General features: G+C 40.7%; 1 protein-coding gene across 1 annotated transcript in view; it reads right to left on the reverse strand.

The window, feature by feature from the left end:
* LOC149279351 (cyclic AMP-dependent transcription factor ATF-6 alpha-like) overlaps nt 1–24,021 on the reverse strand; it is a 73,825-nt gene extending 49,804 nt beyond the window's left edge. The window contains exons 1-10 of the mRNA XM_089501312.1: nt 23,887–24,021; nt 23,277–23,364; nt 22,453–22,556; nt 20,857–20,983; nt 20,351–20,551; nt 17,247–17,443; nt 5,575–5,760; nt 4,934–5,025; nt 4,153–4,281; nt 16–132 (exon numbers count right to left, since the gene is read on the reverse strand). Of these exons, the coding sequence (XP_089357438.1) occupies nt 16–132; nt 4,153–4,281; nt 4,934–5,025; nt 5,575–5,760; nt 17,247–17,443; nt 20,351–20,551; nt 20,857–20,983; nt 22,453–22,556; nt 23,277–23,364; nt 23,887–24,021 (1,376 nt within the window). The remainder of the gene's footprint in view (nt 1–15; nt 133–4,152; nt 4,282–4,933; nt 5,026–5,574; nt 5,761–17,246; nt 17,444–20,350; nt 20,552–20,856; nt 20,984–22,452; nt 22,557–23,276; nt 23,365–23,886) is intronic.
* Nucleotides 24,022–27,211: the final 3,190 nt, after the last annotated feature.

The raw sequence follows: 27,211 nt of genomic DNA on the forward strand, positions 1-27,211 counted from the left end.
ATGATTTCCATATACCTAAGTGTTTCAGTCTGATTGACGAGTGGGCGGCAAGGTGGTGGTGCTGGGATATATAGCAATGGCTCCTCCTTGACTACCATCAAAGCCTTCTCATTGGAGATATAACGCCCAGGCCTGTAACAAAACAAGAGATACACAAGAGAATGGAAAAAAGTTGCAAAGTATTGAACAACTACCTGTTGATGTTGCCTGTAATGAAATGTCCAGCAGCCTACTTTCTTCAGCAATATCAGGGAAGTGCTGCCTTTTTACCCTCTTAAGGACCATGGGTTGTCCTTAAACCCATTAAAAACAATGCATTGTGAGCCTGTACATGTACGGGTTTTGTCATGAAGGGGTAAATGATGCCTTGCTAGATAGCATTACCAAGGACTGGAGCAGGATTCTGTGGGATTTTAGAACTACCAAAGTTATTGTTTACTCACATATAATTATATAAGATGAATCTTATAAATTATACATAAAACAAATGAGTTTAATGATAAATGATAAATATGGGCTGGAACATTTTCTCCTCCACAATCTCTGCAGAAATATATCTCACTAAATACAATGTGTGGCCTTCCATTAGGTTTTCCAAATGGTCACCGATTTCTTGAAACGCAAACCTGAGGCATTTTTATTGGAGACCTGTTAAACAATGTTACTGGTATGTGAAGATTCTCCGGGTCACTAATACTTTTGAGGTTTTATTTCCAAGTAATTAGATACCAAGTATTTCAATCAAGCAGTGTAATATCAAGACGAATTGTGCCATTATCCAGTGAACAAAACATTCCAGTACATACTAAAGACTTGAGATTATGCTCAACTTGCCTACAAATTGATGGGAAAGCATTGTGTTACTCTGATTTATTGCCTTTTCTATAAAATTGACAAACTCATATATAAAACAAACACATGCCCAACTTTGTTCCATGCGCCAGCAACCACAAATTGGAAAGGAAAGATACGATCATACAAATCAACTGAAAACAAACAGCCAGTATGGAATCAATTAAGCACTCCCTACATTTTATATTTAACAGACTTTGCTCTGCAAGACAGCGTAGCCAATTCTGGTTCCCAAAATGTTGGTTCTGATGTGAAACTGAGCTGCAATGAACACTGATGGTTTTATATTCTAGGAAAAGTTGAGTGCATTTGCCTGCAAAGGGGTGGTTGCCAATAATTAAACATTACTCATTGTAAACAATACCATAGGTGAGATAGCTTGTCTTGTAGAAATGGTATATAATTTCTTAAAGGTGCTTTGTGTTGCTTTTTTTCCTTTAAAGAAAACAGCCATAAAAAGCCATCAATATTTTGTACCTTATGAATAACAACCACAAACAGGTCCTTAACCCCTTCGTGACAAAGGCTGATTTTACTTTGTGTACCCTTCGTGACAATGGCCGTTTTAACATTTCTGCGCTGCTCGTGTTTAGCTGTAATTTTCTTCTTTCCCGTTTACTGAACCCACACACATTAGATATTGTTTTTTTCAGGACAAGAAGGGCTTTCTTTAGATGACATTGTTTTGATTGTATCGTATTATTTACTATTAAAAAAAGTATAAAATATGGTGAAAAATTTAGAAAAAAATGACTGTTTCTAACTTTTAGTTGAAAAATCTTTTACTAATCTATAAAAGGTAATAAAAAAACCTGCTAAATAGATTCTACTATTTGTCCTGAGTTTAGAAATACCCAATGTTTTTATGTTTTTTTGCTTTTTTCTGCACGTTATGGAGCAATAAGTACAGGTACCGTTTTGCCATTTCAAAGCCATTTTTTCCAAATCTGGTAATTCTTCCCCCCATGTGCCATTTCGGGTATCTTTGAAGCCGGCCAATGCAATTTACCCCATCAAGTCATATATTTTTGAAAACTAGACAGCCCAGGGTATTCCAAATGCTGGTATTTTAACCCTTTCCAAGCACTTATTCTACCATCAGCCTTTGTCAAACTTTATGGTAGTAATTTTTTTGCATTTGTTTTTTCACACACATTTTACTTTAGGTATAAATAAACAGGTTCTGGTATATGTCACTATCAAAAAACACCCCAATATGTGTTTAGCAACATCTCCTGAGTACAGCGATACCTCACATGAATGATTTTGCCTGGCTGTTTGGGGGCAAAAGGGCCACATTTGGGGCATGCACATTTTTCAATGTTGCACTTTGGCATTTGGGGATCCGCTGCCCATGCCCTATTTGGTACATCTTTGAGCCGGGCCATTTCAGTGTGCCCAATAAAGCTATATATTTTTGAAAACTAGACACCCCAGGGTATTTCAAATGCTAGTATTTTAACTCTTTCCATGCACCATATCTACCACCAGTCTTTGTCAAACTTTGTGATAGGAATTTTTTTCCATTTGTTTTGTCACACACATTTTACTTCAGGTATGAATTAAAAAGTTCTCGTATATGTCACTATCACAAAACACCCCAATATGTGTTCAGCAACATCTCCTGAGCGCAGTGATACCCCACATGAATGATTTTGCCTGGCTGTTCGGGGGCAAAAGAGCCACATTTGGGGCATGCACATTTTTCAATGTTGAACTTTGGCATTTGGGGATCCACTGCCCGTGCCCTATTTGGTACATCTTTGAGCCGGGCCATTTCAGTATGCCCAACAAAACCATATATTTTTGAAAACTAGACACCCCAGGGTATTTTAAATGCTGGTATTTTAACTCTTTGCATGCACACATTTTACCACCAGCATTTTTTTAAAGTTTGCAGTAGTATTTTTGTGTGTGTATTTTTCCCACACACACCTACTTTATGTATGAATTTACAGCTCCTGGTATATGCCGCTGTCACACGACACCCCAATATGTGTTCAGCAACATCTCCTGAGTACAGTGATACCCCACATGCATGGGTTTGTCATTTTTGGGGGGAACTAAAAGGCCACATTTGGTACGTGTGCATTTTTCTAATTGGAAATTAGATGTGTGGCCATCCTTCCCCCCGTGTTAATTGGGACCTTGTTGAACCCGGCCAATTCAATTTACCCCATCAAATCATACATTTTTTAAAAGTAGACACCCCATGGGCATTTAATATGCCAGTATTTTAACTCTTTCCATGCGAGAATTGTTTTAAGCTAATATGCTAATTTTAGGACTTGCTCACAAAAATATATTTTTTATATATATATATATTTTTTTGCCTTTTTTTTTTATTTTTTTAACATTTTTTTTCAACTTGAAGGTTCCCCTGATAGTGACATCAGTGGGAAATTATTTTTACATTTTACTGTTTTTTTACTATTTTTTTTCTAATTATTATTAATTTTATTTTATTTTTAATTTATTTTTTCTAATCACACTGTGATTAGAAAGCTGAGCTCCATTGACTTGCATGGTTGAATGCAGTACCTATATTCAACCTGCAAGTGGAGCCAGAGTTCTCTAGAGGGTCTGGAGACCGTCTAGCGAACTTTTTAGACTTTATTGTTTCTTTATTGAATTTTCCCGGACCGCCGCCATCTTGCAGATGGCGAAGATCACCGGCAGCTGCGGCTGTGACCGCTCTCCGGAGCGGTCACAGCCCATCCAAAGGTAAGTGTTTGGTGTCGCTGGATGCCTCCTGATCGAGGCATTCCAGCGACACCATTTAAGTTTAGGAGGCGATCAACGATTGCTAAACGCTTTTAAAACGGGCGTCCGCCGCCATACAAAGTATGGCGGATGTTTACGCCCCGGGGAGGGGCCAGAGATGGCCCCTTTGTGCCGATAATGGCGTTGCTGAATGCCTCGAGGTCGAGGCATTACAGCAACGCCGTTTCGGTGCAGAAAGCGAAAATAGATCGCTTTCTGCACCCGTTTAATGACGTGCCGGTCCTGGCACGTCATTTGTCGTTATCGACATGAATTTCCGTGACGTGCCTGGACCGGCAATTGTCATCAAGGGGTTAAACAGCAAATAAAATTTGGAAATGGTCTACTGACACTTTCTGGGATGGACTGCACAGAGAAGCATATGAATCTTTTGCTTGTGGAAATACTGGCAGCCACAGAATAGGCTGTATGTTCCATGTGGCCAAGGTCCGAAAAGTTCATACTTGGGTTTTGAAGGACAGAAAGCTACATGTAATGTGGGATGTGATTCAGTAATTAAACAAATTAAATTAGTACCTGCTACTCTCCTGTGAGATATCCTTGGTTTCCACATTTTCATTTCCATCTGAGAATTCAAGAAGGTGTCTGTTGTGGCGAACAGGGACAACTTCCACATCATATAGGCTAGATCCTGTTTCCAGAATACTGTAAGGAATAAGGAATGATCAAAATGACCGAGCACCACAGTGACGCAGATCGAAATGCATAATCACTGTATGTGGACCAAAAAACTGAATATTGCAAAACATTCTCATACTGAACTTCAAACTCAAATGTCATCTTCCGCTCAAAAACACTGGCAAGATATTATTGTTCTTATGTTAATGCATATTCCAGTCATTTTTGCATTGCAAATTTTAGTGCATGCAAAGGAAATCTAATCTAAAATTCAAAAATGAACTCCAATATGCATTCTGCTTACATATATAGCTGGAGATGTGATTTGATTGAGCCGTCGATCGTGTTAAACACACAAACTTTGGGGGACCTGCATATTTATATTTATTCTTTCCTCTGTGGGTCCAGTCACACAAAAACAACACAGAGGCTTTCCCTATTGGTGCATGCTTTTGTATCTCCTGGAAAAAATATTGGTTAAAATGTGGTTATAAGTGTTAAATTCAGCAGAACAGGTAGAAACCACTATATCATAAGAAACACACACGTTAACATAAATATGTTACATTCATTCAATACATACATTCAACTGAGCGCAGATGTGCACAAAAGGTAAACCCCTTTAGGTAAATATCGTCTGCTTAATAAAAATAGCAAGGTCACTAAAAAGATAAACTACCTTAATGGATTAAAATTCAATATTAAAAATACAGCCAGCATCATGAGACAGACGGCTCTTCTCTTTGGAGCAGTCACTTTAAGCTTCTGATTCTGTGGGAGAAGACAAACTGATATCAATAAAAGTGAATTAAAAATCGAAATGAACCACAACAACGGCTGGCTGGCAAACCAAGGCCAAAGGGTAACAGGAATCTTAATGCTGTATTTGTTATAAATTTGAGATATATCGCTCACCTTTTAACAAATACGCCAATCAAAACTAATGTACCAATAACAAGGTAACTTTATAAAAGAAATTTGTCTGCATCCTTTACTTCCCCTAAATATAGGGTTATACAAAAGTAATAAACATTATATTAGTGTTGCTACTGCATCCATCTGTGGGTTGCCAGTTTATCAATGATTAGAGGCTGAACTGCATAGATAATCAAAAACATAAAAACAAAACATATATATATATACTTAAGTGTCTTGAAAACCTTTATCAAATGTAATATCAGTGTGTTGGTAAACTGTTTTGGTACTGACATTTTGTTCAACATTTCAATAGTTGAAACAAGTAGCTGATGTTCTAGACAAATCATAACCATTTCATATTACTGAAAATATTTCCTTCAGGTTGAAAGCCTGCCATCCCACCTCAGAGACCACTTCTTCTAGGAGTTTCTGCAGAGAACCATTCTCTTTCTTTAGTCGTTCATTCTCTGATAGAGCTGCTCTTAGACGGAGCTCCAGACCCTGCATGTATTCTTTTTTCTTTTTTCTCGACTGCAAAGCAGACTCGCGGTTTTTAATCATCCTCTGCTGCCTCCTGATCATATTTATCTGTTGAGAAAAAAACAATGTGATCATATTTATTGCTTAGAAACTTTATATTTAAATATTTTTTATAAGAATTGCTGAATGCAGATAAATTAACAATATCAACAATCTAACATGTTCGACTCTGGGTGTAGAGCATGTAATAAAACACAACCATTTACCCAACTCTTGGTTGGGACTCTATAGACTCAATGGCATCCAATGGCATCATGGGCGCTACATAACAAACAATGGTGTTCTGCATAGCCCTTCTGAGGAACAAGACTGATTACAAAAATGACATTGGTTGCAAAATATAGCTACAAAAACAACGATCAATAATAAATCAAAGTAAAGCAGAATTTTAGTAGATACGAAAGTAAATAAGGAGTTATGCGTCTGTGGGAGACGTCCCCAATATTCAGGAGCAAAGAAACAGTGTTCCAAAAGAAAAGTCAAGAACCAAAAACAAACCCTGTTCTTGAGATGTTACATAAAACACCTATAACTATATTGTAACACACAGTCTAGAACAATCTGTTATCAACTTGGTATTACTATACTGTATATGTGCTTCAAAACAGACCATTAAAGTGTTAAACCAAGAGAAATAACCAGTTTAGATTCAGGATTAATTCCATGGTAAAATAACTTATTCTGGAACAATGTGTAAGAGCACACACGTTGTTGTGGTAAGACTAAGAATATCTTAAATGTGCTTATCTGGCATAATTTCTAGGCATAAGAACACCGCCTTGTAAGTCCACTTGACAGCAAAGTACCATATCGGTACTCTGGCTGCCAGCTATTTTCAAGCAACCTTCTTTTTGGAGCGTGCACATTCTGATGACTTTTCCACATTTTACAATGAGCAATATAAATAGCAGTACATGTGTTTTTGCAAATGGAACAGTTTAAGAGAGCCAAGTCAAAATGCCACATCATAAAACAATGAATACCAGAGAATATGTTCTGCATTTATATACAAGAATATTTATGAATACTGTAACAAAGAAATTATGCCAACTGGACCTACTTTTTAAGCACACCCTGTCAAGGTAAACCCAAAATACTAATGCTTTGTGTGAGGTGAAGGCTCATTGGCAGAAAGTCTAATTAGGTCCATTTTTTTCCCTAGTTTGAGCTTGAATTATTATCCACGTATGTAAAGTATGTTTACACATATATTGCACATTGAAATATACTTTACAAATATAAACAAATAATGAATTATCAGGACATTTTCCTACAATTTTATTTTACAGTATTCTGCATTTGTTCTCACTCACGTTTATTGGCCTGACATACGTACATGGAAGCAATTTCTTGTTATTCATTTCAGAACTATATAAAGGCATTCTTTTGTTTATTACAAAAATATCTATTTGAATACTTAAAAGGCTATCCCACATAGAGAGAGGTATAGAACAAAGTAAAAAGAGGGGGTGTGTATACATACATATATATATATATATATATATATATATATATATATATATATATATACACACACATATATATATATAAATATACACTACAGCACGGATCGGGGTGGACGACCACTGAAAACTCCGGTAGTACACCGAAGCCAGACGCCCAGGAGAATCCCGAATTGCTGGGGGAGATGCAAACTCCGCCAGGGACAGTAAAAAGTGGAACTATCAAGGAATGAACTGTATATGTATTAAGTAGTAATTAGTATGGATAGGGTTGCACTGGGCAGGTGGTGACCAAAGAGATCTTGACTTGCTTCAGCAAAACCAATTTACCTTCATTACATCATTACAAGCAAGTGTATACATGTCACTAGAAATGTACTACTAGAGGCCGTTGTTGGAGTATCTGCTGCTATGGACTCTGTGGAAAAGTTATTCTTGGCAGATTCTTCCGGTCATAAAACAAACAGTAAGAGTTAAAATGATCAGGGCAGGTGAAGTTTAGGAAACCTGCAATCATTGATAGGTCCCCAGTGTGGACTATGCTTATTCACTTTCTTAAATCACACATTATTCACTTACCAAGGCACAAAGAAATAAATCATGCCAAATTCAGTTGAGTTGCCATAAAGCTTTTCTCCACATACCAAATTTCATGTATCAGTTTTGCATCACAATACTTGGCAAGAACTAATGTGATTCTGCTTTAAGACCGGTTGGTAGGCAGAATACAGATTAGAGGTTACAGTTTGAGTAACCATAGATTGCCTCCTGGTGGCGGATTTCGAGCCCTTGTAGGACTAAATATTTCATCAAAGAAATTAAATAGAAGGTAATTTCACCAATAACTCCTAAATAGAAATAAACACAGAAATAGTGGCATTTACAGTATAGCAATAAAAGGCATTATCTGTGTAATTATAGAAATTCACTAGTTTCATGGTCTCTGTCCTTCCTCAGATACCCAGTGTCCCTGGCTGCATTTTAAACAAAGAACGCATATTAAAGTACTTTGTGAAAAGTACACATCAATACACAAGGGGGGGGGGGGGCAGCAAGCCAGGTTTCAGCGAGGGCAAAGTGCGAGTGCAGGGGCAAAGTGCGAGTGCAGGGGCAAAGTGCGAGTGCAGGGGCAAAGTGCGAGTGCAGGGGCAAAGTGCGAGTGCAGGGGCAAAGTGCGAGTGCAGGGGCAAAGTGCGAGTGCAGGGGCAAAGTGCGAGTGCAGGGGCAAAGTGCGAGTGCAGGGGCAAAGTGCGAGTGCAGGGGCAAAGTGCGAGTGCAGGGGCAAAGTGCGAGTGCAGGGACAAAAAAAAGCTCCTAACTTTTTTAGCTGGCTCCTAGATTTAAAACAAGTTTGTCAAGCCCTGGCCTAGTCAAAGCCCAGACCTGAATCCAATCAAGAATCTGTGGTATGATTTAAAGACTGCTGTACGCCAGCAGAAGACATCCAACTTGAAGGAGCTGGACCAGTTGTCTTGAAGCATAGGCAAAAATCCCCGTGGCTAGATGTGCCGAGCCTAGAGATGTACCCCAAGAGACTTGCAGCTGTATTGACTCTGGGAGGGGGTGGGCTGAATGCATGCAAGTTTTCTGGGGTTTTTTTGTCTTATTTTCTTTTTTGTTTCACAATAAAAAAATATTTTGCACCTTTAAAGTGGTAGATATGTTGTGTAACTCAAATGATACAAACCCCCAACAAATGCCTAGATTTTACTAGTAATATGACATAAAGTCATGATTAGGGATGCACCAGAAAATGGCATTACCGGCAAAATGCCAAAATAAAACATCCGAAAATAATTGTCCACAGGGGCCCTTCTGCTTACCTGTGCATTGCTTGCACACACTGTGCGAGCAGCGTCTCTTGTACTACCCAGGGGAAGCAGGAACCCAGCGGAGTTACGTGGATTTACGTCACGTCACATGACCCTGCTCCATTCCTGCTTCCCCTGTAGAAGTTGTTTGCACGGAAAGGGTGGAGGCATCAGGCCAGTAATCAACCTGCGCCCGTTGAATGTGTTTGTAGCATATCAACATTTCAAAACGGAGGGCATACATTCACTCCGCAACTTACTCCGTACAGGAGACTAGATAGTAAAGTTGGACCTCCAGGACGTGTAGCTCACAGTTCCTATGACATGAACACACCAGGATTACATCCAGTTCCTATGAAATGGACAAACATGGCGCTTCACTTGTCTGACGTTCGGCCTATCAAATTGTTGAAATAAGTAGTGGGATACGTTCGCAAAAAAGGGGCATGACATTCATTTAGATGACTTGTTGAGTATGTCACAAGACGTGTCGTCCCTTTGACTTCATGTAACGTGGACTACATCTCTTCTCCAAGATTTGGGGTTCCACATCATTTGGGACAAACTTGTCTTCAATCCATCCCAAACTATGGAATTTTAGGGTTTCACGACAGACTGGGTCCAGGGTTCCCTACATCTCCCAGCGTCCAAAATAAATACCATAAAAAGGGAGATCAGGAGGGTGTTACAATTACTGTTTGCCATCTGGCAAGAGTCATCACCTTACTATTGGCGTCCATTCATGTGATCTTCCAAGGCCCCCTCCATTACCGCGCCTTGCAATGGCTTAAGATGCAGTCTCTACGTCAGGGCTAAACCTACGACAATGTAATTCCGGTCGACTGCAAAGGTGGCTACTACACATAGACGGATGAAACGGCAGGGTGATTTTTAGCACGACTCTGGATTAAGTCATAGATTCAGGCGCCAGTCTGTTGAAATTGGGAGCCCATTGCGAGGAGCTATCCACTTGGGGGAGGAACAGGGCCTGCCCATAAATGCTGTTACGTATGGACAACCTGTCTGCGGTACGGTATGTAAACCATCTGGGAGGCACAAAGTCACAGTTGGCGGTGGTGTTATGGCACTTTTGCCTAGCCTCCAACATCTCCACACAGGTGATGCATTTACCGGGGATCTCTGACATGGATGCAGATTGGAACTGCAATTCTCATTTTTTAATTTAACAAAATAAAAATGCCAAGGCGTGAATAATTCTGTAAGGATGCGTGCAAACAACCTCCGCTGCTGACGGCACTTCCTCTGTGGCTTCTATGATGACCTTCCGGCACTCATTCAAAGAAGCCCCAGCGGAAGTGCCGGCAGCAGCAACGGAGGTTGTCTGTGCACATCACGCTGACCTCCACCATCTGCCCCACTAGACACCAGGGAGTCTGAAGCACGGGGGACAAGTCTAGGGATGCACTGGTATGTCGGGGGAGGGTAAGAGTGGCATATGGGGGGTATAAGGGCTTTCTGGAGGCAGAGTGGCATATGCTACCTATAGTTCTCCAAAGGACTCTTTGCTTATTCAAAAACAATATGTTTGAAGTTCCCATTTCTGTATGGTCTCTTCCAAATCCAGACAAATCAATAAACAGTAATTGAGGGGGACAAAAAAGATGCCACTTACAGGGTTTGAATTTAATTTGAGATAGACTAAGGTTAAATGAATAACAACAAATCTTAATTCAGCGTGGAAAGGTATACATGCCATTCAGACGTGGTGCCCCTGGAGGATGGTTTTGTAGGTCTAAGCACATTTAGTCCACAGGAAACCAAAACCAGCAAAAGTACTTAAGAAAGACGCCTTTCACACTTTCCACTGAGCTCCGAGCCAAGAGTCATCCAAATCAAAAGGGTCATATTAGTAGAGCTTTAAGGGAGAAAGTTAACCCTTTTTTATCCCAAGAAGCCTGCAGTAACATCTAAATCACTAAAGTCAATTACTAGGTTTCAAGCATTTTTCATTTGCATACTGCCATGAAAAATATGTAATACGCTAAATGTGCCTATAATCCATTCAGTACATAAAGTGAAAAAAGCACACATAAAAAATAAAAAACAAAATGGAAATATGACAGCAGGCGAAAGTCACGTAGTTGTGTGTATGGGATATAAAATAATAAGATTACAACCTAGTAAATGCTTGAAAGTAGGGCTGAAACAACTAATCGATAATGAAAATCGTTGTCAAAAAATTTTCATTATCGATTAATCGAATCGATTTTTATCGATTATAAAAAGGTTTTTTTCAGAGCAAATGCTCTGAAAAACTCCTCTCCTTATATAATCCGACCTCAAACAGAGATCGGATTATAATACTAGAATCCAGATCCCCCGCAACGCTGCAGGGGACCTGGATTCCCCTCACTGTCGGCCGGTCTCTCACTTCCGTCTCTCTCCCCCCTCCCATACACCCTTCTGACTCCTCCCCCCTCCCATACATAACTCTGCCTCTCTCCCGACTCGTTACTGACAGGCACTTTCACTGCAGCCTCAGCGTAAGTGAAGGGCAGTAACAGAGGCTGGCTGTGCGCATCGTGCAGACCCCCACCGGCTGACAGAAAATCATCCTGTCAGCCGGTGGGGGTCTGCATCGTACAGACAGCCTCCGTTACTCACCTTCACTTACGCTGAGGCTTCTATGAAAGTGAAAGTGCCTGTCAGTAACGGAGACGGGTAGAGAGGCAGAGCGGTGTATGGGAGGGGGGAGGAGTCAGATGGGTGTATGGGAGCCACCCTCCCACACACCACTCTGCCTCCTCCCCCCTCCCATACGCCACTCTGCCTCTCTACCTCTCTACCCGGCTCCCTGGTGTCTTGTGAACCTCCGTTGCTGACAGGAGGCAGAGTGGTGTATGGGAGGGGGAGGAGGCAAAGTGGTATATGGGAGGGGGGAGGAGGCAGAGTGGATTATGGGAGGGGGGAGGAGGAAAAGTGGTATATGGGAGGGGGAGGAGGCAAATTGGCATATGGGAGGGGGAGGAGGCAGAGTGGAGTATGGGAGGGGGGAGGAGGCAGAGTGGTGTATGGGAGGGGGAGGAGCCAGAGTGGTGTATGGGAGGGGGAGGAGGCAGAGTGGTGTATGGGAGGGGGAGGAGCCAGAGTGGTGTATGGGAGGGGGAGGAGCCAGAGTGGTGTATGGGTGAGTTATAGTGGTGTATGGGGGGTATTATGAATTTCAGGGCATAGAGGGGGTATAAGGCATATCGATATTAGGCATATCAGGGGGGCATAAAACATATCTGGGGGTAAAAGGTATATCAGGGGGCTCAGTGGCATATAGGGGGTATAAGGCATATCGATATTAGGCATATCGGGGGGGCATAAAACATATCTGGGGGTAAAAGGTATATCAGGGGGCTCAGTTGCATATCACTGGCATATAGGGAGTATAAGGCATATCAGGGGTACAGTAGCATATCAGGGGCACAGTGGCATATCAGGGGGGACAGTGGAATCTGGCATATAAGAGGGCAGAGTGGCAAGCTGGGGGTCAGATGTGCATAACCGGGGGCAGTTTGGTAAATAAAAAAAAAATTAAACAAGGCTTTCTTCTCATAGTTTTTATTAAATATGAAAAATAGTTAACATATGAATTAATATTTACTAATAACTTTGCATTAAAACCTAGTTTGAGAAACACAGTGTTTGGGTTCTTGTAGCTTTTATTATGTCAGTAAAATAAGAAGGTGAATAGAGAGAGAGAGAGAGAGAGAGAGGCCATTGCAATAAAGAGATGAAAGTGTAAATTGTACGTTTTTTATTACATTATTTTAAATTGAAAAAAAATTGCATTTTTTTTATCCGATTAATCGAAAAAATAATCGGCCATCTAATCGATTATTAAAATAATCGTTAGTTGCAGCCCTACTTGAAAGTGATTGAAAATTATTTGGATCTAAGTTTTAAAAATGGGGACTAAGGCGTTGTAAAATCTTAGGACAGGGCTTGACAAATTTGTTGTGAATCTAGGCGCCAGGTAAAAAAGTTAGGAGCCAGGATTTTTTTAAACTAACAGTTGGTTAGGAGTGATCTGATCATCAGCCCACTTACTAAACTCACAGCGTTTGACCTGGAAGCACCCTGGACTTTCAGGTCAGTGCTGTTTTTTTTTTATTATTAATTTTTTTTTTTTTACTCTTTCGATGCTGATGTTCCATTGGAGCACAGCATTGACTGATATTTAGTCCCCCCAAGCTTGTGGGGAAAAATGTTAACCCCTGCAATGCCACGAATGTGTCATACACAAGTGTGGCATTGAAGGGGTTAACGCTGCACTGTCGCTCTCATGGAGCGATCAGGCAGCAGGGGGGTGTTGGGGCTGCTCTCCACACTCATGTGGAGACCAAAGAACCTTCTCCCCTGTCCCTGAAGCTGCCTCTGGCAGCTGGGACTCAATTGCTGGTCTATAGACCAGCCATTGCAGGGAGGGGAGTCTTTGATGACTGCTGTAGGCTTCCATGCCTACAGGAATCAAAGGGCTTGTGGGGGCTCGTTTTTGCTGTTGCTGGTCTGCTTGGGCTTCCAGGCAGACCACCAGCAGCAGAGCCCCGTACAAAACGGGAATTAACCCCCAAATGCCGCGATCGCTGCATTGAAGGGGTTAACGCTGCACTGTCGCTCTCATGGAGCGATCAGGCAGCAGGGGGGTGTTGGGTCAGGTCCCCACACTTGCCTGTGGCAGCTGAAAACACGATTGCTGGTTTTACAGCAACGGCGGTTTCAGCCTACAGGATCACTCCGTGGGAGGGATCTCAGGCTCGGGGGCGGGCTCTGAGTGGCTGTGCTGTCTGCCCAGACTCCTGGGCAGACAGCAGCAGCAGCGCCCCCGTGTGGTTACTCAGCCTCTTACATCCACATTTTTTTATGGATGTAAGAGGCTGACAAAACCTAGGCGCCAGGACAAAATTCTCTGTCGCCATGGCGACCTGGCGCCTGGGATTTGTCGAGCCCTGTCTTAGGAACCACAAGACTAAAAAAACAAAAATGTACACTCCCAAGACATATTCTCTTGAGCAGTCCCGCTTACTCAAGCTTGCAAGCAATAACACGTTACCCAATATTTTCTTCAAAACCGCTTAATTATAAAGAAAGGGAAGCACACAACCTAAAACAGGGCTCGACAAATCCCAGAGGTCCAGGTTTTTGCAGGACAAAGGGGTAAAAACTGCCCACGGCTACCATTGTGAGCACAGCACCCTATGCTTTCCTGACGCCACCATATAGTGTGACGGAATCGCTAATATATATGCCTTAGATTTTTGAGTACTATTCACTGGGTATGGGCTGAATTCTTGCTTTGTTTTGCGGAATTTTAGACTGTACCCTGTGTCCCAATGGGCTTTGTTTAGTTTTATTAGGTGAATTATAATTACAGTATGCATTATGAAAGGCCTTCCCTGACTCTTTTCTCTTGCATGGGTAATTGTTAACGTTTGAAGAAATCAAGCGATTTAAAGATGTATCATATGAAGGACAAACTCAGCCTCCTCAAGCAGACACTTCAGCTGACCTTTCAAAAGGTATACTTAAATCCCTTTGAAATGCTTTGTTATCAGAACAAGTTTGCAGAAGACATCTGTGTTTAAACACACTATACTTTTGTCTATGTGGAATGTTACCTTTGAACTCAACTTGTAAATACATGAAGGATTTGTATCTAGTAACGCAAGGACTTTTATTTTCATTAGATCTTAGAACTGTTAAGCAATACACATGTTTACATCATTAGAACTGAACACTACCATGTAGATAACGGTGTATTCTCATTTTTAATGCTATGCCAATCTAGACCTAATACTGGGACATCACTTGAAACAAAGCCTAAAGATAACCACAGATTCTGACAAATGTCCTCTCTGTATACAACAAACCTAAAGTTAGCAGAACTAAAGAGTAGTCAGAAACCATCAAATCTGGAGGAAACGTAACCCAATGGAAGTGCTGTTTAAGTTGACCATCTGTGGTGCAGATCTACACTGCCTTGAAGGAAACCAAAGGGTTGGGTTTGGTTTCCTGAGTTAGAGAAACAGAAACAACTTAACATTCCTAAACCCTACACTGAACAAGGCCTAAATATTCTTTTTGGCAGAAGCGAAGGTTTACCAAACTCGGAACAAAACTATTTACATGCATATAAAAAAAAATGAAAACCAGTTGATATATGTTCTGTGGTATAAATAATATCAACCATGAAACAGAACAAAAGAATGGGGGTGATGGGAGTGGAAGTGCTGTTAATGTGTCCCTGGGATCAGCATCAAAAAACTGCATAAAATAATAATAGGTTAATTCCCTTAGAATAATACAGAAAGCGTAGGCACTTCCCGACAGTGTAACATGACTGGCCAACAACTCTACAAGAATAACGTGGGGAAATGTAAGAATGTAAGTTTTCTTTGTAAATCACAAGGCCGTTTTAGAGATATACGAGTAGCACCAGAACTCTTTTGTGGCGCTCATTATGTAGAAAAGGGTCTCAATCTCATTTTTTTATCAGAATTCCAGTTAGCTACATATATTTTTTCCTTGATCTTTGAAATGCGCCATACACAGTGTACGGCAGAACATCTTAACCGCCCTAAAATCCACAACTATGCAACCGAGGCAAATCAAATGGCATTTACAGCACCTATCTTCCCGCCATCTCACGGCCACTGTGATAGTGTTATCCAAATCACAGATTAAAGAGAACTTGCGTAAACATGTAATCGTAACGGACTATACACCCCACTAGGTCTGTCTGTGGTTTAATATGCTGGGACAGTAAAGACAACTTAGTTGGAGGCCAATGCTTTTAACATTGTTGTAATAAAATACGAGGGCTGACTAATGCACAAGATTATACAAAACGTGTCAGTAATGGGCTTTTGCTTAAACTTCTCCAAGTATGACTTGATTTGGCACTTGAATGTGTCAACGACTTGCCACACAAATGTTAATGGTTTTAAAAGTAGTATCCTGTCTACAAGTGATGCTGGAACTTTTACCATTAGTCCTTTTCTACAAACGAGTAGATTTCTTAATTTTTGATGACAACAGAATATCAATTACATCTAATATTTCAAGATTTACCAAAATTTTCCAGAAACACAGCATCCCCTTTATATTTTATGTAAACATTCCATGGGACTAAAATACATATAGGTGGTAAGAAATAACAGATTAAGGTGAAAGACGTACAAAAATACATGAGTTTGCAGCTGCTAACGCACACACGTTGGTGTAACCTTCAACTCGTACAATTCACTAACTGGGGTTATTCGGGAAGTTATATGAATCAAAAGGAAGATCGGGGCAAGTATAATAAAATAACCCCAGGTTAGGCCCTAACAGCACCCTTCTTACCCCTCATCCCCTGTTCTTTTGGGTGGGCAGTATATTAAATGTTAAACAGTACCAACATACCAACGTGCATCATGAGTATAATAAGTAGGTTGCAATTTAATAATGAAGATACCTTGAAAGCCAACACACTAATTTAAAAGCTATTAAAACAGCATGATGTATAATTAAATATTTAAACTCATCAACATCCCTATGTGTTACATAAAGGTTCAACTACATCACAGGTAACTCAAAAATCCCCCCCCCCCCCCCCAGTTAAATATATCAATTATGGAGAAGCTCACTGGCAGTTTGCCTCTCTGGGAACATAAAAATTTGAACTCCCCAGTAAATCCCCGAATCAGCCAATGTAATGTAAAGTAGTGGTTTCATAGTCAAACTGTCCAGCAGGGAATATTGTCCTCATTTTTGCCTGTTTTGTTATTATGTACTTTTAAATGACTTCATTTTTGCTACCGTTAAATTACTTACTTAATTTGAACATATCAACACAGCAGACTAAAATATTGACCAGATTTGCACAAATAATTAGCAGAATAACATGAGGCTGTATTCAGACAAAACGACCACTAAAATTCCTGATTACAATAACCTTTTTAAAATGTTTTGTTTTTATTTACAATTTGAAAAACTAAAACATTTTTTTCATTACCGATGAGCAAGAAATTGTACTTTAAGTTCACAATATGTGAGACTTTGAAATTGTAAACTTTACAGCAGAGGCAAGAGTCAGCAACTAAATAATTCAGCACAATTTATATATATATATATATATATATATATATATATATATATAATCTCCCACACCACTATTTAATGAGACCTACCAAGAATACCGCAAAACACTAAGTTTTTATACAGTGACCAAACTGTCTTAATACACAATTGAATAATATGACAAACTTACATTTGCTCCGCTCTCTGATCCCTGAATGGATGCTTGAATAAAAGGTTTCACCGTTGAATTTTTACTGTTTTGAGGAGAAAGTAAGTTTGTGGATAGAGGGGTTGTTCCTGCGCCCATGGTGAGGACTGATTGAGCTGCTAGAATACCAGGTGGTGGAAGCTGCATCACAGCAGAAGGAGTCAGCAAAACCTGTTGACCTGTGTATGGAAATACATTGTTCGTCAGGATTCAAACAAGTGATGGGTATACAGAAACAGAAAATATACATCATTGCTGTGCCAAACATTATTTCATTTATAAATAACTTTAGAGAAACCATAACCCTATTTTAGGGCAGTAAAGGTTTGTATTCCTACATAGTCGAAAATGATGATTGTAAGCTCATGGACACAACAACTTGGACCTACAGAAGCAAAAGGTAAGATGGGGCCTGCGCAAACAAATTTACAATCTAGAAATTGGAGTAGATCCTGTGTGGAACTTTAAAAGTGGCTGTAAAATTAATTTTTGATGGTTACGCAAACCCAACACCACATGAAAAGTAAAACTTGCACAATCAAGGGAGATTTTGAAAGCACATCTTGCAGACGTGCCGGCAGCGGAGGTTGTTTCTGCTCGCATCGCCGCTGCCGGTGAATGTCTGTGTGAACAATCTTCCTTGCCGGTACTTCCCACGGCGGAAGTGCCGGCACCGGAAGTTGAATACGTGTTATGTGTAGATGTCGCCCGCCGGCCCCGCAAGACCCCGTGGAGTCTGCACTGGTAAGTCTGGTCGGGGGGACATCTTGGGTACAGAGTGGCAGCATATCTCGGGGGGGATAGAGTGGCAGCATATCTCGGGGGGGGCAGAAACTTTTTTCATTAAAAAAGCACCTAACTTTTAGGGTGCGGCCTATATGCGCGTGCGGTCTATATCCGAGCCAATACGGTAGATTATATTTACAATACTACTGTCGGAGAGGGAAGCAGGTGGTAGGTCGTGATTGGTTGTATATTAAATACCGTTTTTACTTAAACACTTAAGATGATGATTATACAAAGTTTACTTTTCGTGTATATAAGTTGTGCTTGACTGTTTTCTTATTTTTCTAAAATAAAGCTTACAGTTTTTTTGGATAAAAACTGCCATCTTGTGGACAGTTTGTTTATTACAGAGATGCTCAACTCCAGGCATCAAGGATTGCTAACAGGCAAACATATGTGGATATCCCGGGTAGAGTACAGGCATCTTAATAAACATTTACCAAATTACTTGTTCTCAGGCAAAGATACACAAGGACTGGAGTGTTGCACTCGCGGTTTACCACATTTAAGGCAGGGAAATAAACTATTATTAGAGTATATTCATTAAATGGAAAATACAGCCATCACATGCATTTTAATGCATGACAGCTGAGAGTCCTTTTAAAATTAACTGTATATTAAAAGTGATAAATTGTGAGACCCCCCCCACTCCTCTAAAGCTCATTCGCCCCAATAACAACAACAACAAGACATTTTGTTAAGATATGTTTTTACCAAATTTTATGCCTTTGTTGTCTTTAACACCATTCAATCTTAACCAGAACACTTGAGTGATGGGAGTTGTAGTCCTCAAGAGCAGGTGCATCAATAGTTTCAAGATTATGGAATTTACAGTGCGCTACACTGTACATTGTGGCCTTTATGGGCTGCGTGTACAATTTACATATATGTACAATCACATCTTTAGGACACATGTATTAAAGGTGGCTTGGTACGTTTAAGAAAATTATTCAGTTTAACTTATTTGGTTTGAAATTTATTGGTAAATAATTGGGGGGGGTACGCTTTTTTTTTCATATTTTTACTCATACGTCAAATTATAGGATCCATGGATGCATACCCTAAGCTGCATCTATGAATAGATTTACTGTCCTGAAAAAAATAGCATGCAGGTTTCCCTATTGAAGTTGTGTATAGGATTGCCATCTAAATGTAACTATAGTAAAACTTAAAATTGGTCCTGCCCCTGGCAGGGAAATATGTACCACAACCCTGAAATGGTTTGCTCCAGCTTAGCTCACTTACAAATGCCCAATTATCTGTCTGAGCAGATGCTTCAAGATGGTATCCGGCCATTTCCTAACAATGGAGTGCCTAGATACTGTGTCCATTTCTTTACTATTGTGCAGTCTGCAATCACTGTGTGGAATGTGACTTTTTGCGATATTAATATGCCTATATTGATAGGATATAATAGGATTCCTGATTTCGGCACTTTAAGGATTAATACAGGTCAGAAACAATAGTATGAGCATCATTTGTTTGTGGGCGGCTTTCAAGAAAGAACTAAATGCACAGATATACACCGATTTACCCGTTATTTTCTGCATTTATTATTATTGTATGGAAGAACGTATTCAGACCGTAATAAAGGTAGATAATTTGTTTTTATATGGACTTCGATTGTATCTCATTTCCTTAAACAGTGCCGATGTGTTTGCAATGACTAATTTTAATATCTCATATATCAAAATAACTCATTGGTCCCAAAATGTGAAAAACAATGCTTTAGAAGTTCGCCTAGCCAATACTTTCTTAGGCTATAGCACATGGTATAGGGCCAATGGTGGTGTGGGGTGCAACCCTGATCACAGAAGAAAAAATTACAACCTTGTTATTTATATTTAATACATCGCCAAGCATGATAAGTAACACTCAAAACACTACATTTTCTTCTTTTAACAACACAGCCATTTTAAAGAGGTTTACCTGCCAAGGAATACACTGTTCCATTTATACCAAATGGTTGACTGATTTTCTTATTAGATCGTTAATAAACACTTGCATCTATGTACACAATGCATCACAACTTATTCATAGCACTGCTTACTAATCTACCGGTATTCAGTTAGAAAAGGCAGCTAGCAGGAGACCCTGCAGACATATAATTAGCCATCTTCTTCATTCTCTGTTCTGTGAACTGAAGTTTTTACATAGTTAAAACAAAAGGTCGAACTCAAACGGTAGAATTTTGGTAGCTTTACACCACAACCCAAAAGACTGACAACCTTTCAGCGGTGTTCATTTTTACTTCTCTCAGCTATGCTTTCATCTGAAAAGAAACAAAAAAACGTTCTTACCACTTGGCGGCGCTGGCTGGAGCGTAATAAGAGGCTGTTGTTTAGGCAGAAGTGTTGTAACAGACTGCAAAATGATCGTTTTGGGTGAAATGCCCGTAGTTGCTTGGATATCTGCAGCTGCAGGAATCAGTATGGTTTTTGGTTGAATGGATGGTTTGGGTATCACTGGGGCCAACTTTCTTTGCTTAACAGGTGTATGGACTGCAGAAAAAATGAACAAATTGAACAGGTTTCTAGCACAATAAAGAAACAAGGCACAGACATGTCTATATATCTCTATTTAACTATACCTCTGTTATACCATCTGCCTTCTGGCACTAAACTCTGCAAATAAAATCTTTAACATAAGTGTTTTTCTTTCAAGCAATTCTGGAAGTATATTTCTGTGTTTATAAACCCATTGTATATGGGAAACAGAAATAGCTATGTAGTTGGCTCATCAAGAAAACAAACATCTCTACTATGGTTAGTATTAAAAGTTGCAAAGTAAATATTGATTGGCACACCATTGGTCTGTGGTGAAATAATTGTAGGTTTCTCTTCAGGTTGTTCGGGAGATCTGGGACTTTGAGCTCCTTCAGAATAGAGTGAAAGTGGAGACATCTGAGAATTAGAAGAGGCATCAAGGTCTTCCTATTGTACAAAAAAAAAATCTGTAAATAATATGCCTTAAAAAATAGCCTTATAAACAACAACAACAACAACAAAATGAACATACTAGGATCCGGAACAGGGCTTTAGTAATGTCTAACAAATTAGGAATGTTACTACACAGGCGGCACAGGGTGTCAGGCGGCACAGGTGCATCCACAAGAATCGGGAGCGAAGGTCCATTAGCGCTAAGCACATTCTTCCCTTGTGGCAGGTTTGGGATTGAACCCAGCTGGAGCCCACCTATATCACAGGCACTCTAGCCAGCTAGCTATACAGGCCAACGTTGTGGCACACAAAATAAAGTAACATAAGTAACTTGCAAAGTGTTATTTATATTAAAATACATGGAATTAAAATTAAATTTTTTTTTTTATTATTTACATGATTCGACTGTGGGATATACCTTTTTTTTTTTAGTTTAGAAACGGCATCCAATGCAATCAATTTATCTGGTGGGTCGTTAAAAAAACCCTTTTGTTTACACACCCTGACCATATCTGACAGTACGCACAATGGATCAGAAGTATTTACCTGAAAAAAATATACTCCTAGCTCAAACTATTGAGTAACCCTATCACTTCTAATCTTTGCAAATAAGTGTCAATATCCATGGGAGTTTGAACCACTGACCCTGACCACCAGGTGTCTTTTGGGTCACCAGACTCTTTGCCTCCCCATGGACAATAGAGGCTTACTTGCGCCTGACTTTTAAAATAAATCCCACTTATCAACTGATAAACGTAGCACACAAAGAAATAAAATGTTTAATAAAGTTATTAGATCAACTAAAAAAATAGTTAAATTGCTAAATTACTTGCAGTCCCTGAGCTGTTGGAGGTGTCACAAGTGTCTCCAATTGCCATACTCTACCTTGGTATAGTCCTGACAATGTTTCTGGACACTATGCCTTTAACAGGACATTACCTGGGGTCAAATTACTGGACTGCTATAGAACTATAACGTTCTGCCATAGCTTTTTTTCTGTGAGATGTAGCTGCCCATGAGCCTGTTCCGAGGCTCCCTTCTTATTCCAGTTTGTTTCTATAGATGGTGCAAAAGAAAAACTAAAACTACAGCAGGCTGCCATATACAAATAGTATGACCCATGGATGTTTCTAACAGAAACAAATATGCTAAATTATGGGGGAGGAAGCTGTCTTGGGCAGCAGAAGATGCAACAGATGACCATTATATCTGAAGAAAATTTAAAGAAATAGCCTAATATTCCTGATAGCTACCTAAAGAAGAATGCATATTAACCCCTTTAGGACACAGCTGTTTTTTATACCATTTCTAACAATTCTGCAGTACTCATGCTTTGCTGTAATTTTTTTCTATGGTGAAACAAAATTGGAAAAAAGGACTTCTGACTTATTCCAAAAATCTATTATTTATAGTAGAAGTTGTTACATGTCAAAAGTGAATTTGTCAAAAGCCTGTTTATTTACCGGTACGTATTGTGATGAAGATGACAGTGAATCAACAGAATGTGGAGATTGCACAGAACAACTGGAAGAAGCTGGAGACAAAGGTTCGGGTTTTATGCTGTCATCTGACAAGGAAAAACAAAAGATAGTCAGCAACCACTAGCACATTGCAAAGAATCACCAACAGAATAATTGAAAACTCTAATTGTTGTGCGTAGAATATATAGTAAGGTTAAAAATGACAAAGCCTGCAAAGTTCAACTCTTCCAAGTACCTGTATCTGTTGATCCAGAAAAAGCAAAAATCTAGTTTTCTCTCAAGAGATAAAGCATTACTTTTTCATCTAACTATACACTATGCATATGTTAATCATATCCTCAATATTTACTTTAAAGTAAACAAACCAATTTAGAAAGTTCATCTTCATGGCCAAGATCTTCCAATAAATTTGTTTTGTTGCCCACCGCTGAACCCCTTCCAATTCCATTATGTCTTTTTATAAACTGATACACAGTATAAACTGGTCAAGATTACATTCCCATCCTGTATACCCTTACTCCTTCAGATTCAAGATAAGAACTTGTTTGCTTTTGCAGCAACTGCCTTTGACTGCACAATAATGGGAAGTCTATTACTGACATGTACTCCCAGTTACTTCTGCATAGTGGATTTCCCTAGAATTTACTGGCAAGGAAGAGCTGCACACATGGTAAACGTCATATCAACAAAATAGTCTAACACCACAATATTTAGGAAAATGCCATAGGATTATGGACAGTGAACTTCCAGCACTGTGAGCAATCTGTCAATAGATTTTGTGTGTAACTCCCAATAAAGCTACTAACCTGAAAAGTACTGATGTGAACAGTCCCATGGGGGTGAATTCCATGACAATAAGTCCACATTAAAATCCAAGTTATCAAAATTACTTTCCTGAAAAATCAAGAATGTAAAGCAATGAAAACTGTAAGCTCAAAACATCACATATTAGATAAAACGCTTTAAATACATGCATGTTGTACTCACATATGCGTTGCACTTGTCATCTTGAAACAAATCATCAACATCAACCAAACCACTTAGATCATCAAAAAGTGATGAATCTGTAAATAAATTTAAAAAAAGAAAGAAAGTCCATATAGTTCTCAAACTTAAATTAATACATCTCATTTCTAAATGGAAACACCATCACCACCCTCCTTTGGTCTATTCACAGATAGACGACGTGAACATGGGAACCAATTGAGCAGAACATGTGTGTGCGCATACAATGATAGCTTTAATCGACCAACAATAACTTGGATACATTTTTTGTTTTGTTTTTGTTCTTTTCGTTTTCGGCAAAAATTTGCTTTTCCTGTCCTTCCGTCTTGGATGAAATACGGAGGACTTTTTCCATTTGGAAACAAAATTTGTTGTCACTCACCCTCTTTCATTCTCTCACACCTTGCTTACTTTCTTATCACTCACTTTCTCTCGATGTCTCCCTACCTTCTCTGCTAACCACTTCTGTGTCCCAGTCTCCTTTTGTCTGTATTCTTTCTTGGTCCGCTTCTCCCTGCTATCATCTCCCTTAAACTGCTCTCCCATGGTGCTTCCACAAACGCATGGAGCCTTCGCACACATCCTCTCCTTTGGATGAATGGGCGAGAAGCTGTCCCCATGGGATGAACCATGGCTCCATGCTTTTGCAGAAGTACTTCAAAAGGCCAGAATAATGCAGACAGATTTGTGGAGAAAGAGAAGCACAGAAATACTTTTGCAGAAGCACTCTGGGATGTCAGGTTAAAGGAGCGGATTGAAGGAACAAGCGGACAAAGAAAGAATACAGAACAAGAAGTAGAGCTGCGAAAAAGGAAACGGGACACGGAAGCGGTTGGCAGGGAAGATAGGAAGAGATTGAGAGAGAGCACGCCATCTCCTTAGATAAACATTGGCAGTAGAATGGGTGGTACTAAAGAGCTCAGTGGCTTTAAACATGGCACTGTTATAGGATGCCATCTTTGCCGTAACTAAGTTCATAAAATTTATGTCCTGCTAGATCTGCCTTAGTGCACTGCACAATTGGGCTGCTGAGTGCCTCTCCTCTGCAGCATGGCTCGCTACAGAGTTCTGGAGTACCTCAGAAAGCCACATTAACACAAGCTTTATAAAATAGGATTTCATGGCCAAGCACCTGCACACAAGTCAAGGATCACAGTGCAATGCCAAGTTTTGACTGAAGTGGTGTAAAGCACACAGCCACTCCAGTCTGGAGAGTGGAAACATGTTCTCTGCAGTGATGAATCACGCTTTGCTATCTAAAAGGCTGATGGACGAATCTAGATTTGGCAGATGCCAGGAGAACACTGCCTACTCCAATGTATAGTGCTTACTGTAAAGAAGGATAATGGTCTAGGGCTGTTTGTCAGGGTTTGGGCATATCCCATTGGTTCTAGCAGTGATGTTAATGTTACAGCATGCAAATACATTTTAGACAATTCTATGTTTCCAACTTTTGTGGTAGTTTGAGGAAGGCCCTTTCCTGTTCCAGCATGACTGTGCCCATGCTCACAAAGCAAGGTCCATAAAGACATGGTTTGGGACCTTAAACCCACTGAACACCTTTGCTGTTACTCCCCTCGTCTCACTCTCATCTGGCGGTAGCTGACAGGGACCATGACTTATTGCGGGGGGTTGAAACACATGCTCCAGCATATTAACATAGGAGAGTTTCTGCTAATGCATCATTGCAAGGATATACTATTACCGCATTGGCTCGGATATAGGCCGCCCCCGCATATAGGCCGCACCCTAAAAGTTTGGTGCTTTTTTTAAAGAAAAATTTTTTTTAATAGACATGCTGCCACTCTGCCCCCCCCCGAGATATGCTGCCACTCTGTCCCCCCCCGACATATGCTGCCACTATCCTCATCCTCCTCCCTGAGATATGCTGCCACTCTGCCCCCCCCCCGACTTACCAGAGCAGACTCCCGGGTGTCTTGCGGGGCCGGCGGAGGACATCTACCCAATACGCGTATACAACTTCCGGTGGCGGGACTCAGCGGATGTGCCGGCACCGGAAGTTGTATACGCGTATTGACACCCGGGAGCTGTATACGCGTAAGACATCTGCTCTGGTAAGTCTTGGGGGCAGAGGTAAAACGCATCGTGCGGACGTTCACCGCTGCCGGTGAACGTCTGCACGATGCGCTTAGACAATCTCCCCTGCCAGCACTCCCCCCGTGGGAAGTGCTGGCAGGGGAGGCTGTCTGAGCGTATCAGAGAGTAGGATACGGGTCCCCTGCGAGGGATCTGTATCCTAACCCTGCTGCCTGCCCGGCGCCCGGAACTGCATGTCCCGGGCGTCGGGCGCTAGACCCCGAATATAGGCCGCACCCCCACTTTAAAGACTTAAAGTGTGGGGGGGGGGGGAGTGCGGCCTATATTCGAGCCAATACGGTATGTTGAATTATTCTGACCAATTTTTAGGAAGTAATGGTATGACCTAATGCAGTTAAGGGGTTAAACAAGTTTATGATTTAGTACCTAGGGCAGGGGCATCCAACATGCGGCTTACACGGGCCGCACCTCAAACCCTGCTACGACAAGAGCCCTGCTGTTAGCAATCACACTCCTATCATGCCAAGTCAGCCAGGACATGCTGAAACATGGCTAGGTGCCCCCCTTGTGTATTGATGTTGCCAGCAGTATGGGGTCTGCACATCACTTACAGCCACCCTGTACCAGCATGTACTGGCTGACTTGGCATGATAGGAGTGTGACTGCTAACAGCAGGGCTCTTGTTATAGCAGGGTTCGAGGTGCGGCCCGCGTAAGCCGCATGTTGGACGCCCCTGCCCTAGGTACTAAATCATAAACTTGTTATCAGCAATCACAGTCCCATCATGCCTAGGTTCCAGCATTTACTGGTTGGATGTGTAAGTGCTGGAACCTAGGCATGATGGGACTGTGGTTGCGGTTAGTAATCACACTCCTATCATGCCAAGTCAGCCAGTACATGCTGAAACCTAGCTAGCTGCCCCCCTTGTGTATTGATGCTGCCAGCAGTATGGGGTCTGCACATCACTTACAGCCACCCTGTACCAGCATGTACTGGCTGACTTGGCATGATAGGAGTGTGATTGCTAACAGCAAGCACAGTCCCATCATGCCTAGGTACCAGCATCTACTGGTTGCCTGGGTATGATAGTAGTGTTGTTATGGAACCACTATATATCAGCAAGAAACGCTTATTGCTTTAATGAATATAAGCTGGCCTCGACCAATAAAGGGTTACACCTCACGCAGATACGTGGGAGACGCAAGTAGCAGTGTATTCAATTATCTATGTTTTACTAACCGCAAGCGCAATCCTGACTATATCTAGTTGCAGGAAAGTATCTAACTGTTTTCTGCCTTTTTCCCTATTTCCGCATAGTTTCAGGATTAACCAATTAATAAGCTTTACGTAACCTGACGTCCCTATTTCCGGACACTATATAATCTATAATATAAACAAAATAAAGCAGAGTGATTTTGGACCTGACCCAGAGTGTGTCGTGTGTTTTATTTCTCTCTCCGTGCACGTACATTTATATTCACATAATTTGGAGCAGTTCAACAATTGAAGAAAGGCTTTATTGGAAAGCATCCAAAACAGTTGGCGCCCAACGTGGGTACCTGTCGTACCTGTCGGAGGTCCCTCCCGGGGAGAGTTCACGCCGTGAGCTGACGATTGGACCCTGGGACTGCAGCCCAGTTACAAGGTAAGATCGTTTCTTATCTACCTTGTGTGTCAC

This window comes from Sceloporus occidentalis, unplaced genomic scaffold, assembly GCF_023333645.1.
Source record: "Sceloporus occidentalis isolate IW3139 unplaced genomic scaffold, rSceOcc1.0.p SCAF_170, whole genome shotgun sequence".
Taxonomy (NCBI): domain Eukaryota; kingdom Metazoa; phylum Chordata; class Lepidosauria; order Squamata; family Phrynosomatidae; genus Sceloporus; species Sceloporus occidentalis.